Consider the following 15,431-nt stretch of genomic DNA (forward strand, 5'->3'; position numbering starts at 1 on the left):
CTTTCCACATATTTTATTTCTCCGTTCTCACCGACTTGGTCTATTTCAGGCCAGTCCTACCTTCCTGCCCTTTCCTGCAGATCTCATAACCTTGCGCATTGCATTCTCAATCGTGACCATCAGGGTATGGCTGAACTGAGGCTCACGTCAGTAATGCTCAGGAAGTAACATCAAAGACAGCAACGATGAAAGCACGGCATCGACACCACTCTCCTCAGAACTGCCACAACCTGCGTCAACACTGAAGAAATGGTCTTGTTTCTGCTGATGTCTTTCTCCACGCTGCTTTTCAGAGGTAACCGGGTGCTATGTGTTGCTATTGCCATGTGGTCTTATATCTCTCACACCAGAAGTGAAAGCAAGAGCTGTGGAGAATTATCAGATTAAAAAATACATTAAGAGGTTTATATAGCCAGAGACTTCGAGTTTATCAAATAACCACAAGATTTTATAGATGAGTTCTTTTTCAAATCTGTGTTCAGGCAAATCACAAGCTCTTGAATGGTGCGTGAGGATGTTTTCACCTATGGAAGGACTCCATTAATAGCTTGATTAAGAATATATTTAGGAGATTGCTAGCATCGCATCACTCTCCTCATATCAGTGTGCTTTGCACAGGTTATTAAAATACAGTCACTAGTTGTGGTTTTTACCAGGACGACCATCATATCTTGTACGTCTCTATTTGTGCTTTGAACTGATCGCCTACTGGGCCGTTCTGGAGGGCAGTTCATCATTCAGCAATGCGTCTGAAGTCAGAAGCGGGCCAGACCAAGTAAGGATGGGAGATTTCCTCCCCTGAAGGGACATCAGTAAAATGCATGTTCCTTAACGCTCGTCTGTTAATTTTATGTCATTTGTACTAATATTACATTTTGAATGGGAATTAAGCTGATGATTATTAGATAAGATGTAAATTTGACTCTCACCTTTGCAGTTGCTGAATCAGTGGTGTCGATGCAGTTCAGTAACTCAACCAATATTCTGCTACATTTCCCTTGTTTGTTTGGTGTTGGTGTTGTTGAATGTACTGTTCCGTACAGAAGCACTTCTCTTCCCGAACATTGATTAATATGTGTATGTTGAAAGTATGTGTATATTTCACACTGATCTTAGAGATACAGGAGTGGAATTTAAATCATGGTTACAAGAGCATAAGGATAACTAGAGGAGGAAACTGGAACATGGGCAGTGGGGAAGAGGGAAGAGACAGGTTGCAGGGTCTGTTGCATGTTGAGAGACGTACATAAATAATAATGGGGTAATAATATTGGTTCATTCAACACTTCCATGAAAACTCCAGGAAAGGTACTTTGGGAGGTTTAAGCATAACCAGGGTGGCTCCCTACTTCAATGAGGAGAGGAAGTGGACTGTAAACTGACGCTATTGCAGGCAACATTTAGAAAAGAGCGGGGACATTGCAAAGAGTTAGGGTTGGAATTCAGAAAGCCTGACTGGTGAGAGGTGGCAATCAGTGTTGAATGTTGAAAAATTAACAGCTAGCCGAGTGGGACAATTTGGATCTGAGGGTGGATAAAGTATCCATTAAATATCCAGTAGCAAGGAAGCAATTAATCCAAGATGAGTTGCAAGGTTAAAGAGATACTTGAAACAGAAGTACAGTGAAATCTGGAACGAAAACACCAGGAAGTGCAAAGGAGTTTTGAAAATGGATGATATCATTTTGCAAATTATTATTGAACGGATAATAACCTTGAGATTGAATAATTGTTACTGATGAATGGAGGCATGTTGATCCATAGGCAGAGTTTGTTGTTGGGATTTTGCATTTCATAATAAACTGAGGCTGAATCTATCCTGGGGTCTGTGACTGGCTGTGTGTATGAGCTGAACCTTTCACAGGGATCAAGGATTGGAATCAACGCACAAGGTAGTCTCTTGCTGGAATTTGGGCTGTTAGAACGCAGAGGCTCTCCCTTAATTGTTTAATCCCAAAATAAACTCTAAATGGCAACATTATAGGGTACACCTGTACACCTGCTCGTTAATGCAAATATCTAATCGGCCAATCACGTGGCGGCAACTCAATGCATAAAAGCATGCAGACATGGTCAAGAGGTTCAGTTGTTGTTCAGACCAAACATCAGAGTGGGGAAGAAACGTGACCTAAGTGATTTTGACCTTGGAACGATTGTTGGTGCCAGATGGGCTGTTTTGATCTGGGATTTTCCATGCAAAACGGTTCACTAGAGTTCACAAAGAATGGTTTGAGAAACAAAAAACGTCCAGTGACTGGCAGTTCTGTGGGTGGAAATGCCTCCTTAAGGAGAGAGGTCAGAGAAAAGTAGCCAGACTGTTTCAAGCTGACAGGAAGGCGACAGTAACTCAAATAACCATGCATTAGAACAGAGGAGTGCGGGAGAGCATCTCTGAACACTGCATTTGTTCTTCCATAATTTGGGAGAAAGTTAAAGTTCATACAGATTGCCCAAAGGGGATGATAAAATTCAGATCCTAACAGTCCCACCTTTGCAACAACTGATATTAATTCAACACTAAGAACTCACTAATAATCATTAAAACACTTTATCGTTATTTTACTTTTTAATGTTGCTCCTGGGCTACAAAACGTGCATATAAAAGTTCTCACCTCCCTGCTAATCTGCATTATCTTTACCTTCATTTTAATTTTCCTCTCTTTGCCGGAAATTTTCACTCAGTCTCTAATAATCATCTGCTGGTGTTGTGAGATGGAAAGCCCACATAAAGGGATTGTGAATTATTGGGGTTTATATGTACTATAACCTGTACACAGGAGTGAGTTACACTTTACTACATGCTATATGATTGAAAGCTTCAGGGGTTTATATCCAGAATAACAGATACCTGGGTGTGAGCTTCATGCCATGATGTATTTGAAGGTTTCAAGATTATTTACATACAGAATAACAGTGGGTCTGTAGGGCTTGTATATGGAATAATGAATACTCGGTTTTGAGTTAAAGAATGGAACATAATACAAGTTATTTTATATATGGAATAATAGATATCTGGAGTTGAGCTCCAGGCTGGAATCATCGAGTGGCATTGGGTGTCAGAATGTAATGAAGGTACTGAGTGTTGAGTGAAAATGTGCTCTGGATAGATTTACCAATTCACGTCTCAGTAAAGCGTCTGTGGGTATCCGATGATGTCTCTGTTAGGGGCGTAGTCCTTGCTAGTATGGTCAACACTTATTACCCGTATCGAATTTCATCTGAGAAGGTGGGAGAGAGCTAACTTTGTGAATGGTTGTGGCTTAACGCTATTCGTGTTCCTGTGGAGCCTAGTGGTAATGGCATGGTGGGTACTGCAGTCGGGCAGCAGTCAAATTATTGGATTAGTAATCCAGATACATGGATTAACAAGCCAGAGACCCTTGTACAAATCCCAGTCTGGCGATCGTGGAATGTAAATACCTTTGTACATCTGGAACAACTGCCTCCCGGAATACCCAGGTTTTCTGCGTTTTGGATGTGGACTTGGACCATAGACTGTTTGTTTTTAGTCTTATAGTTTTTTTCATATTCTGTGTTTTTCGCCCGATCTTTCTCGTTTATTTTTGTGTGCGTGGGAGGGCGATTTCGGGGTTGATGATGGTGCTGCTGTTCTTTTCTTTCTTGGTTTCGTGGCTATCTGGAGAATGAACCTATGAACCTTTGAAGAGACAAATGACAGATTGTCACAAAAATAAACAGTAATTTATTTTATTTAGAGATACAGCATGGTAACAGGCCCTTCTGCGCCACCCAGTTATACCCATGTGACCAATTAACCTACCAATCTGTGCTTACCCTTTTGTCTTTGCAATGTGGGAGGACTGGGGCACTCAGGGGAAACACACACAGTCACAGGGAGAACCTACTGTCTTGACCTCCTACAAACAGCAGTGGAATTGAACCTGGGTCGCTGGTGCGGTAATAATGTATTGCTGAACGCAACACTGAAGTCTCCAGGAGAGGAGATCCACCGTCCTCTCCTAGTCGTTTCCTGTGGGACTCCTGACTCTTAAGACAACAAGCCACACAGCTGAACCATTTGCAACCATCTTCTCAAGCACGAGAAGGGATGAGTAATAACTGTTGGTCTTACCAGAAGCACCCAGATCCTTAAAAAGTGTGAAAGTAAGAGATGAAAGTTACCTGTGTTGATGTCTATTCTGCAGATATTCTCGGGACTATCACCAGTCAGCGCTGTCAGGAAGATGAGGAATCCAGCAATGTCACAACAGGTAGGAAGAGAATGAACAATTGTTGAATGGTGAGCCTGTACTTGGGGCTAAGTAGCCCCAGCTACATGACTCCTGCTTGCCTGGAGGAAACTGTTCACTTAGGAGTTGCGGCTTGGTGACATCCAACACCCTTGAAACACAAGAGGCTGCAGAGGATGGGATCTGCAGGGTCAAATAATCCCCTGGAGGAACTCCATGAGTTGAACAGGATCTGTGGGAGGAAAGGGACTGTCGACTCATACAGTATGGGGTGGTGATGGTGGTGGTGGTGAGTGTGTGTGTGTGTGTGTGTGTGTGTGTGTGTGTGTGTGTGTGTGTGTGTGTGTGTGTGTGTGTGTGTGTGTGTGTGTGTGTGCGAGTGTGTGAGCGTGTGTGTGTGTGTGCGAGTGTGTGAGCGTGTGTGTGTGTGTGAGTGTGTGAGCGTGTGTGTGTGTGTGTGTTAGTGTGTGTGTGTGTGTGTGTGTGTGTGAGCGTGTGTGTGTGTGTGTGAGTGTGTGTGAGTGTGTGCGAGTGTGTGAGTGTGTGTGTGTGTGAGCGTGTGTGTGTGTGTGTGAGTGTGTGTGTGTATGTGTGTGTGTGAGCGTGTGTGTGTGTGTGTGTGAGTGTGTGTGTGTGTGAGCGTGTGTGTGTGTGTGTGTTGATCTGAGCCATGCATCGGTGAATGTTATATGTTGGTGCAAGTCACCTCTCTGAGTAGGAATAATCACTGGCGATGGCCTTTTCGGTCTGTGTTTGCTCTTTGTTGCTGAGGAAGCTTTCCATCTTTTCCCTCCGTGACCACCAGCCGAGATAATTCCAGGAAACTCAAGAACTGCTGGGGATTTGTGTTGAAGATCTGGTTGCACGTTGGAGGAGGTTGTACGTCAGTGAGAGACCCGTGCATTGTTGTAGGTTATCTGTTGGTGTCAATTTTACATTGAAGAGATTTGTGTGTTGCTGTGAATCATATATTGGTGTGCGTTGTGTGTTGGTGAAGCTGTGTAGTGTGTGTCATAGGTTGGTGGCCTGAGAATTGAGAGGCTTATGTCAGCTAGAATCGTGATTTGGTGTAATATATGTTCGTCCAGTTGATGCATTGGTATGAGATACATGTGGAGTCAGCTGTGAGTCAATTCGAGTCATGCCTCGATGTATTTTGTGTCAGTGAGAAGCATGCGTCAGTGTGCGTGTGTGCGATGTGAAGCGTGTGCCCGTGTCTGTTATGTGTTGGTGAGAGTCATGTGCGGACATGAGTTACGTGATGTGAGTGTTTTGATTTGAGTTGTGTAAGTGTGCGCTTTATGCCATATGAGTGGTGTGTCAGTGCATGTACTGGCGAGTTGTGTGACAGTATAAGTGACACATTAGTCTGGATTATTTGTGACCTTGAGTTACATGTTACATGTATGTGATGTGTGTTGTATGTTGATATGAGTCCCGTGTCTGTGAGAATCATGTGTGTGTGGGTCACATGCCAGAATGTTTAGTAGGTGTCTACCTATGCATTTTTGCACGTTTCTCTGAGCCACACTTCAGCGTGTGTTTGAGTGTTGATGCAAAGTCACCTGCCAGCGTTGGTGCAAATATCTGCTGGTGGCAGCCTGTTTAATGGTTGTGCCGCCGACCCTGGGCATGAGAGCTCCGAATGAGGCGCGAGTGTTGTTGTGCAGCTCAGGGTGAGGCGACACGCGGGTACCTCCGCATGGATCCACATGGGAGTGGAGCGTGTGCTGTTGTTCACATTTGGGGTCGAGGGGATTTACAGGTCATTGTGCTACAGTGCAGGAGCTGCAGTGAGGAATTACTCACCCTGAGAAACGGATGCACCTATTTGCTACGAGTTTTGCTAAGTGCTACGACTCATGTTTTCCGCTGATCTGTGCAGATTGTGGTCTCTCTGATCTGAGTAATGATAACCATGAGTTCCAGCTGTTGAGCTCTGTTAGTGCGTTGGCTTTATTCCAGCAAAGACCACGCTCCCTTACTTCTGAATATCTTACCATTCATGAAGTTTATTCTTGAAACTGGTCCTTTTATTTAAGGTGTAAACCGGGAGAGCAGATTTCTTGCACCAACACAATGCTTCAGTCCCCTCTCCCCTGGCATTGTCCCTCATGTTGTAGATCTACAGTGACTCTCTAGTTGTCCTCTTAGAATCACAGAGCCATAGAAGAGTACAGCGCAGAAACAGGCCCTTCAACCCATCTAGTCCACACTGAAACCATTTAAACTGCCGACTCCCATCAACTTGCACTGGGACCGTAATCCCCCATATTCCTACCATCATTTACCTATCCAAATTTTTCTTAAACTTTGAAACTGAGCTCGCATGCTCCACTTGTACTGGCAGCTTGCTCCACACTCTCACAGCCCTCTGAGTGAAGAAATTTCCCCTCATGCTCCCCTTAAACTTTTCACCTTTCACCCTTAACCCATGACCTCTGGTTGTGGTCCCACCCAACCTCAGTAGAAGAAGACTGCCTGCATTTACCCTATCGACATTCCAAGGAATGAAATCCTAACCTATTCAACCTTTCCTTATAACTCAGGTCCTCCAGTCCCGGAAACATCCTTGTAAATTTTCTCTGTACTCTTTCAACCTTATTGACATCTTTCCTGTAGAAAGGTGACCAAAACTGCACACGATTCTCCAAATTACGCCTCACCAATATTTTATACAACTTCAACATAACATCCCATTTCCTGTACTCAATACTTTGATTTATGAAGGCCAATGTACCAAAAGCTTTCTTAATGACTGTGGTGAACTACATATACCTGTCTGGACACACCCCCTGCTGACTGCTCCTGTGGCTCCTCCCACAGATCCCTGTATAAAGGCGATCAAGGCCTGAGCCTGGCCTCATTCTCCATGATGTAGTATGGTGGTCAACTACTGCTTATTCTTTCTTCCAGTCAATAAAAGCCGGTATCTCGCCTCACGTCTCAGAGAGAGTTAATGATGGTGCATCAATGACCCTATCTACCTGTGACGCCCAGATCCGTTTGTTCTACAACACTCCTCAGTGCACGATCACTCTCTGTGTAAGGCCTACCCTGGTAGGTCCCACTGAAGTGTGACACTTCGCACTCGTCTGCATTAAATTGCATCTGCCATTTTTCCAGCTTGTCCAGATCCTGCTGAAAGACATGATAACCTTCCTCGCTGTCCACTACGCCCGCAATCTTGGTGTCATCTGCAAATTTGCTGATCCAGTTAACCGCATTATCATCCAGATCTTTGATACAGATGACAAATAACAGTGGACTCAGCACCTGGAAGGGCTTACTTGGCAATGTATTTCAATAAATAAATAAATAAATAAATAAGCAACGCACACAAAATGCTGGTGGAACGCGGCAGGCCAGGCAGCATCTATAGGGAGAAGTACAGTCAACGTTTCGGGCCGAGACCCTTCGTCAGGTGACTCTATCACTCTAAATGGAGTCTGTGCTTTTCCCCACCACTCCAAAAGTCTGCTGCAGTCATTGGAGTTCTTGCCAAAAAGGCCTTTACAACAGCGTTCGTTGATCACCACAGCTTCATAGCAACTCACATCTGACCTCAGTCCAACCCCAGTCTGATATTACCAAGACCTTCCTGTGATCTGATGTCAGGCTCACTCCAGTCACAGCCACTCAGTCTTCGTGTGTCTGAAGCATGATGTTCCAAGGATATTTAACAACTTTCTCATGTGCATATTGAAAATGTGGCAGGAAGTACAACAATGTACTGCTTTTCAGAGCTGAAGGTGACTTCTTCTACTCCAGTTCTCTGTGTTCCAAGGTGGTTAATGAGGTCACCCTGGGGGCTGCAGATTCTGTCACTCGTGGGGAAGGAAATGCTTGATAGGATAGGTGACAGGATACCTCAGCCAATGCCAAGGTCATTTTGCTGTTCACACTAGGTTTCCACGGGCTCCTGATAAATGGGCAGATTCTCTGTGCCATCTTGAACGACCCTTCTTCATTTGGAACTGTCATTGTCCAGCGATTCCCAAGCATCAGTGAGGGTGTTAATCTTTGTCAAGCAAATTTGCTCCAATCCCCCAGTGAAAAGAATTTCTTGGTTAAGTAGTTACTCAATGATAACATATAGTGGATACCATTGCTCCACATATTTCTTATGGAGTTCTCACGTGTTGATGGTCATGTCCATTGTGCCTCTGGATGGATAGTTTCTCAGTGTATCTCCGGCCACTGGGAAGAAGAGGAGGGTGAGGAGGATCCTGGTGCAGAGTGATAATCCCCTCTGTGGTTAACACAACAGTATTTGCCTACTTTTGAGGAGAACTGGCAGAAATACGGCGTCTCTGATGTCCACTCCCCCTGCCACTTTTGGGAGATGAGGCTGTGCATTTCCCCTCTGCTAACTTTTAGAACTTCAGCAGGCATGCCAGTTCCCACGGCAACTGCTCCGCATGTGACTGCGAGAAATGGCAGGGAGTCATGGACACAGCTCTACACATCACAGGAACCAACCTCTGCTCCAAGGACTCTGTCTGTGCCTCTTACAGTAAGGCAGTGACCCCCCCCTACCCCACCCATCCACCTCAGCCATTTCTCTCTTTTCCCCCGTCCTCTCAGGAAGAAAGTACAAATGTGTCAAAACAGGTACCACCAGGCTCGAGGACAGATTATAACCCACTGTTATCAGACTCCTGAATGGATATGATGGACTCTTGACCTCACAGTCTACCTCATTATAACCCTGCATTTTATCATTTGCTGCACTGAACTTTCTCTGTCGCTCTTACACATTATTCTTTATTGTTATTGGCTTGCCTTATTCTAGCTCACCGTGTTGTGCAATGAATCGATCTGTACAGATAATATGCTTCTCGCTGTCTACGTGACAACAATCAACCAATACCGATATCAATACGTCAGCAGTGTGACCAATACAGCCCTTCCCCCGGTGGTGATCCAGTCATCCTCCCAACAGGTCAGCCTTACCTCAGCACCACCAGCCTCAATCCTTAATCTCTTGATGTGAAATGGATTTGGAAGCAGTGAATGATTTGGATGGAGCTTTTCCATGCATATCTGGACAGAGGTGGTCAAATCGGAATCAGAATCAGGTTTATTACCTGCCTGAGAAATTTACTATCACCAATTAGACAAATAAAGACACAAATCCTGGTATTGCGTGATCACGGAGAGCCAGCTTTGACACTGCTAAAGCAAGTGCAAGCATGGTCTTTCATATCTTAAAATACACGCAGTAAGGCAGTTTTCAGGGGTCGAGAGTTCCTGCTCAGAACTTATTGACAAGGTTCTGGATGCTTTCAACTTTCACTGTTCGTTCTCCCCATGACCACGTGGGTCCTGTAGCCTCGAAGGCCAATAGTTCCTCCTCAATGATTATAAGATGCCAAGACATTAGTCGCGTTGCCTTAAGGGCTCAGGGGGTCCTCCTTACACTCAACACCCGTGTGTTATCACTTCTTCATTTCTTACAGGACTTAATGCTCATTAGTATGAGCAGACAGACCCCATCTGCCTCTTTCCCTGCTATTGTCATGATTTTGTTCATTCTCGGGCTTCATTTTCTTCCACGTTGCCACCAACGTACGTTGTGAAATTTGCTGCTTTGTGGCGCTGGTACAGTACAAGACATAATAATAAAAACATCACTATAAGCTGCAATAGGAAATACAAAAAATAAATAGGCAGTGCAACAAGGGAGCGATATATTGAGGAAACGTTCATGGGTTCATGGTCCGTTCAGAAATCTGATGACGGAGGGGAAGAAGCTGTTCCCAAAGCACTGAGTGTGGGTCTTCAGGCTCCTGAAGCTCCTCTCTGCTGGTAGTAATGAGAAGAGGCATGTCCTGGATGGTGCGGGTTCTTAACGGTGGATGCCACCTTTTTGAGACATTGCCTGTGGAAGATGTCATGGCTAGAGCCACGATGGAGCTGTCTGGTTTTACAATCTTCCATGACTATGTCTGACCCATATGCAGTGAAGGTTAAGTCAAGTCGCTTTTTATTGTCATTTCGACCATAACTGCTGTTACAGTTGTAACCCCCTGGGTCGCCTCAGGCTCGCTCAGCTGGTTCTCGTCTAGGGGGAGCAGCCTTCGGCCCCGCCAAACTGGGTAATCAGCTGGTGTGGATGCTGTGTGATGTCCCCGCCTCGCCCAAAAACAGACAGTACACCATATGCGATTAAATGAGTACAATTTATAAAGGTTACTATAACTAAGTGATTAATAACGATACAGTATATATGAAGAGAAAATTAAAGAAAAGGTGCCAAACTTATCAAAGTCCAAACCACTTCGTGCACAGCCGTTGGAGCTCAATTACTGAAGTCTTCTGGCCACCATTCGATCCCCTCCGAACTCCTCGACTCGCGGCTCAGGACCCTCCGAACTCCTCGACTCTCCAAACAGCTCAGGACCCTCCGAGTGGTCAACCAAGCACATCTAGCTTAATCCCCCCCCCCCTCCTCGGAGAATCTCCCGGCCTCGGACCCCCCTTTGGGGTCCGATCCTCGCCCAGCTTAGCGCATTGCGTCCTCTCTCTCGACCCCCTCACGCCGATCTGCCCAAAAGCCCGTCAACAAAAGCTTACAGACTCAGAAGAAAGAACATTAATCCCCATTTGGTTTACAAAGGAATTCCATTCTCGTTATCAGTAAATTAGCATTCCTTTCTTTTCCAATCTTTTTATTAAATTTCATATATAAAAAAAACAACACAAAATAATGAATAGATTACAGATTCAATAAACTTGAGATTACATTAGTAATAGGATAATAATATCCTATTAAAACATCCATCAACAAAAGGTGCATAAATCAATCAAGTCTATGTAAATATATATGAAAAACAAAAATAATCGTCGAAAAAAGAAAAAAAAAAATTGAAATTATATATGAGAAAAAATATATAATGAAAAAAAATACTAAACTAACACTAACATGGGCAATAATAACACTTTATAAATATATAAAGGTGTCAAGAAAAGAACTCCAGAACTCCATACCTGAACAAGTATAAGTAGAGAAAAGGATCTGAAATAAGCCAAATTAATTCATATGAAAGTGTCGAATAAATGGTCCCCAGGTTTCTTCAAATTTAATTGAAGAATCAAAGATAGTGCTTCTGATTTTTTCCAAACTCAAATAAGAAATAGTTTGGGAGAACCACTGAAATGTAGTAGGAGGATTTACTTCTTTCCAGTTTTGTAATATAGACCTTCTGGCAATTAATGTTACAAAGGCAATCATTCGTCTGATTGAAGGGGAAAGTTGATTGCCATCTTCATTTGGTATACCGAAAATTGCAGTAATAAAATGGGATGGACTGTTGTCTCGCAGACAGAATTTGCGCATCATCGGAATTCCCGAAAAAGTTGAGTCCGGTGATTTAACTGAATTTTTCTCTAAATTACTGTGGGAAATTTTCGGTGGTGAAGGTTTGAAAAATGAACCTGTTATTGACCGCGCTCATAGAGTTGCGAGGCTTTCGCCTGTGTCTGATAAACCACGAGCGGTGATTGTTCGCCTTCATTATCCTCGTGAGAAAGAGCTTCTAATTCGATTAGCTCGTAAAAAAGGTATGATCTCCTACAGAAATTATTCATTTCGAATAGTTGAAGACTATTCGTATGAAGTTATGAAAGCCAGGATCGCTTTTAAACCAGTGATGGTAATAAAATGGAACTCCATCGGATTTTTCAGATTTGATTTTTACTTTTAATCCTTGTCAGAAGGGATTAGTAGCTTTTATTTATAACATGATTATGAAGATACAGCCAGAAATATCGGATAGAATTAGACAAGAATGGGAAAAAGAACTTCGATGTAATATATCAACAGATAAATGGGAAAAAATTTTACAAGTGGTTAATTCCTCCTCTATTTGTGCTAAACATGCTTTAATACAATTTAAAATTGTACATAGAGCTTATATGTCTAAAGATAAACTTGCCCGATTTTATTCGCATATCAATCCTCAATGTGACAGATGTCACTTAGAAGTGGCTTCATTGACTCACATGTTTTGGACATGTCCCACTTTACATAACTATTGGAAGGACATTTTTGATGTCATTTCCTCAGTATGGAATATCGATTTACAACCCCATTTTATTACTGCAATTTTCGGTAAATTAGCATTCCTGCTAGTTAACAAAAGGAAACCCTTTCCCAACAGTAACAAAGAAAAAAAAGAAACCCCCTTTACACAGTACATAGTAAAAACAAGATGATGTTTTTCAGGACCATGGTGCTACATGAAACAGTACAAAAACATACTGAACTATGTGAAAACAACACAGAAAAAAAGAAACTACACTAGACTACAGACCTACCCAGGACTGCATAAAATACACAAAATAGTGCAGGCATTACAATCAATAATAAACAGGACAATAGGCACAGTAGAGGGCAGTAAGTTGGTGTCAGTTCAGGCTCTGGGTATTGAGGAGTCTGATGGCTTGGGGGAAGAAACTGTTACATAGTCTGGTCGTGAGAGCCCGAATGCTCCGGTGCCTTTTCCCAGATGGCAGGAGGGAGAAGAGTTTGTATGAGGGGTGCGTGGGGTCCTTCATAATGCTAAAAGCAAATGCTAGTTCTATGTCTGCACTGACTCTTTGTCATCGATTTTACAGGGAGCCCATATGCACCTTCAGGTCTGATCTGTTACAGAGAGTGGAAAAAGGACAATAAGCTATTCAACTGCACATGGAGGAGAGGGAAGGATCTATCAGAGTACCGACTGTGCTACTGGTGAGTGAGTCCCACCACCCCAAAGTCTGTGCTGACAGCTACACACTGGGCCAGCTCCACTCACCCCCATTTGACAGGAATTTACGTGATTGTGGTCCCTACAGGTTGGAAAGTCTGGAGAAGTCTGACGGAATGTTGCTGCCGGTTTAGAAGTGATATTTGTGACTCAGTAAAAGACATCAGTGGTTATAAGTTGCTAACAACATGCGTTGATTCATTTCTTCCTGCGTGCTTTTTTAACCTTGCTGTTTCTTTGTGTTTTTTTTTCCCCCACAGCTGTGACACGTGCAAGACATGCAGGTCGTTTGAGGTGGGAAATAAAACCTCCTACATTGTGGAGCGTGACAATCTCTATATGAACAAAAACCTGACCTTCTGGGTCGAGACAGCAAATGGTAACAGCAAGATGAAGTCAGAGAAGCTGTATGTGGTGCCAGAGCAGGCTGAAAGTGAGTCTGTCTTTTCTGGCAACTGAGCTTCTGATATTTGGAGAGACTAGTTTCTTCTTCTCTCTGACTCTGACTTACAGGTCCCTGTGCTGGATCCTAGTGGTTAACTTCTTGTCCTTAATAGTTGGAGAGATCTGTAGGTAGATTCCCTATATCCAGGAGATTTTTGCCTAGCGCATGAATCAGCTCTGCTCTATTGCATTGAGATTCTGCATCTGTGGGCAATGCCCAGCTCCGGCATATGAACCTCCAGCCAACATCAATCTGTACAGCTCAGACTGGACGACAGGGGAAGAACGTCTGTGGGGCTCTATCTGGGTCCAGTGGGGCAGGGGGCGAAGGGCACAGGTAACGTCTTTTCAGGAAGATACTGTCTGTGGCTCAGAAAGTCAGGAGTTGGTATCTAAGTGACTCGGGTCTGGTCAGCTTTATGGCGCGTAACAACCCTGCTTAGCCGTTGTCACTAAAAGCTCTGCAGTGGCCAGGCACCGTTTGAATGGCAAACAGCCGCGGAAAGTAGAGGCATGGCAGACCGCAGGTGCTGGAATCCGAATCTTGGAGGAATTCAACGGCCCGAGCAGCATCGGTAGGGAGAAAGGAATGGTCGATGTTTCAGGACTACTCAAGATCAGAATCAGAATCAGGTTTATTATCACTGGCAAGTGACGTGAAATTTGTTAGCTTAGCAGCAGCAGTTCAATGCAATACACTATATAGAAGAGAAAAATAATAATAATAAATAAAATAATGTTAATAAATAAATAAATTACAGAGTATGTATATTGGATAGATTTTTAAAAGTGTAAAAAAACCCAGAAGTAATATATATTAAAAGTGAGGTAGTGTCCAAGGGTTCATGTCCATATAGGAATTGGATGGCAGAGGGGAAGAAGCTGTTCCTGAATCGCTGAGTGTGTGCCTTCAGGCTTCTGTACCTCCTACCTGATGGTGACAGTGAGAAGAGGGCATGACCTGGGTGCTGGATGTCCTCAATGATAGACACTGCCTTTCTGAGACACCGCTCCCTGAAGATGTCCTGGTTACTTTGTAGGCTAGTACCCAAGATGGAGCTGACTAGATTTACAACCCTCTGCAACTTTTTTCAGTCCTGTGCAGTAGCCCCTCCATACCAGACAGTGATGCATCCTGTCAGAACCCTCTTCACAGTACATCTGTAGAAGTTTTTGAGTGTATTTGTTGACATGCCAAATCTCTTCAAACACCTAATAAAGTATAGCTGCTGTCTTGCCTTCTTTATAATTACATCAATATGTTGGGACCAGGTTAGATCCTCAGAGATCTTGACACCCAGGAACTTGAAGCTGCTCACTCTCTCCGCTTCTGATCCCTCTATGAGGACTGGTATGTTTTCCTTCGTCTTACCCTTCCTGAAGTCCACAATCAGCTCTTTCGTCTTGCTGACGTTGAGTGCCAGGTCGTTGCTGCGACACCACTCCACTAGTTAGCATATCTCACTCCTGTATGCCCTCTCACCACCACCTGAGATTCTACTAACAATGGTTGTATTGTCAGCAAATTTATAGATGGTATTTGAGCTATGCCTAGCCACACAGTCATGGGTATAGAGAGAGCAGAGCAGTGGACTAAGCACACAACGCTGAGGCGCGCCAGTATTGATCGTCAATGAAGAGGATATGTTATCACCAATCTGCACAGACTGTGGTCTTCTGGTTAGGAAGCTGAGGATCCAATTGCAGAGGAAAATACAAAGTTCCAGGTTCTGCAACTTCTCAATCAGGATTGTGGGAATGATGGTGTGCCATTGTCAAAGACCAGTCCTGATGCAGGGTTTAGGCCTGGAACATCAACAGTTCCTTTCTCCCCACAGGTGATACTCGGATCAGCTGAATGCCTCCAGAAAATTGTTGCTGAAAAAGAAAGCAAGCAGCTGGAGGAACTCAGTGGCTCTTGCAGCCTCTGTGGAGGCAGAAGGATGGTCAAGGATTGAGACCCCTTGTGCTGCCTGTCGGCCCAAAAGACCAACCAACTCTCCACATCCACAAATGCTGT

General features: G+C 43.8%; 1 protein-coding gene across 1 annotated transcript in view; it reads left to right on the top strand.

The window, feature by feature from the left end:
* Window positions 1-242: 242 nt before the first annotated feature.
* The window catches only part of LOC132406090 (interleukin-12 receptor subunit beta-1-like), a 45,554-nt gene continuing 30,365 nt past the window's right edge, over window positions 243-15,431 (top strand). The window contains exons 1-4 of the mRNA XM_059991300.1: window positions 243-295; window positions 4,167-4,232; window positions 12,834-12,951; window positions 13,228-13,400. Coding sequence (XP_059847283.1) covers window positions 250-295; window positions 4,167-4,232; window positions 12,834-12,951; window positions 13,228-13,400 — 403 coding nt within the window. The 5' untranslated portion in view covers window positions 243-249. The remainder of the gene's footprint in view (window positions 296-4,166; window positions 4,233-12,833; window positions 12,952-13,227; window positions 13,401-15,431) is intronic.

This window comes from Hypanus sabinus, chromosome 16 (assembly GCF_030144855.1).
Source record: "Hypanus sabinus isolate sHypSab1 chromosome 16, sHypSab1.hap1, whole genome shotgun sequence".
NCBI lineage: Eukaryota > Metazoa > Chordata > Chondrichthyes > Myliobatiformes > Dasyatidae > Hypanus > Hypanus sabinus.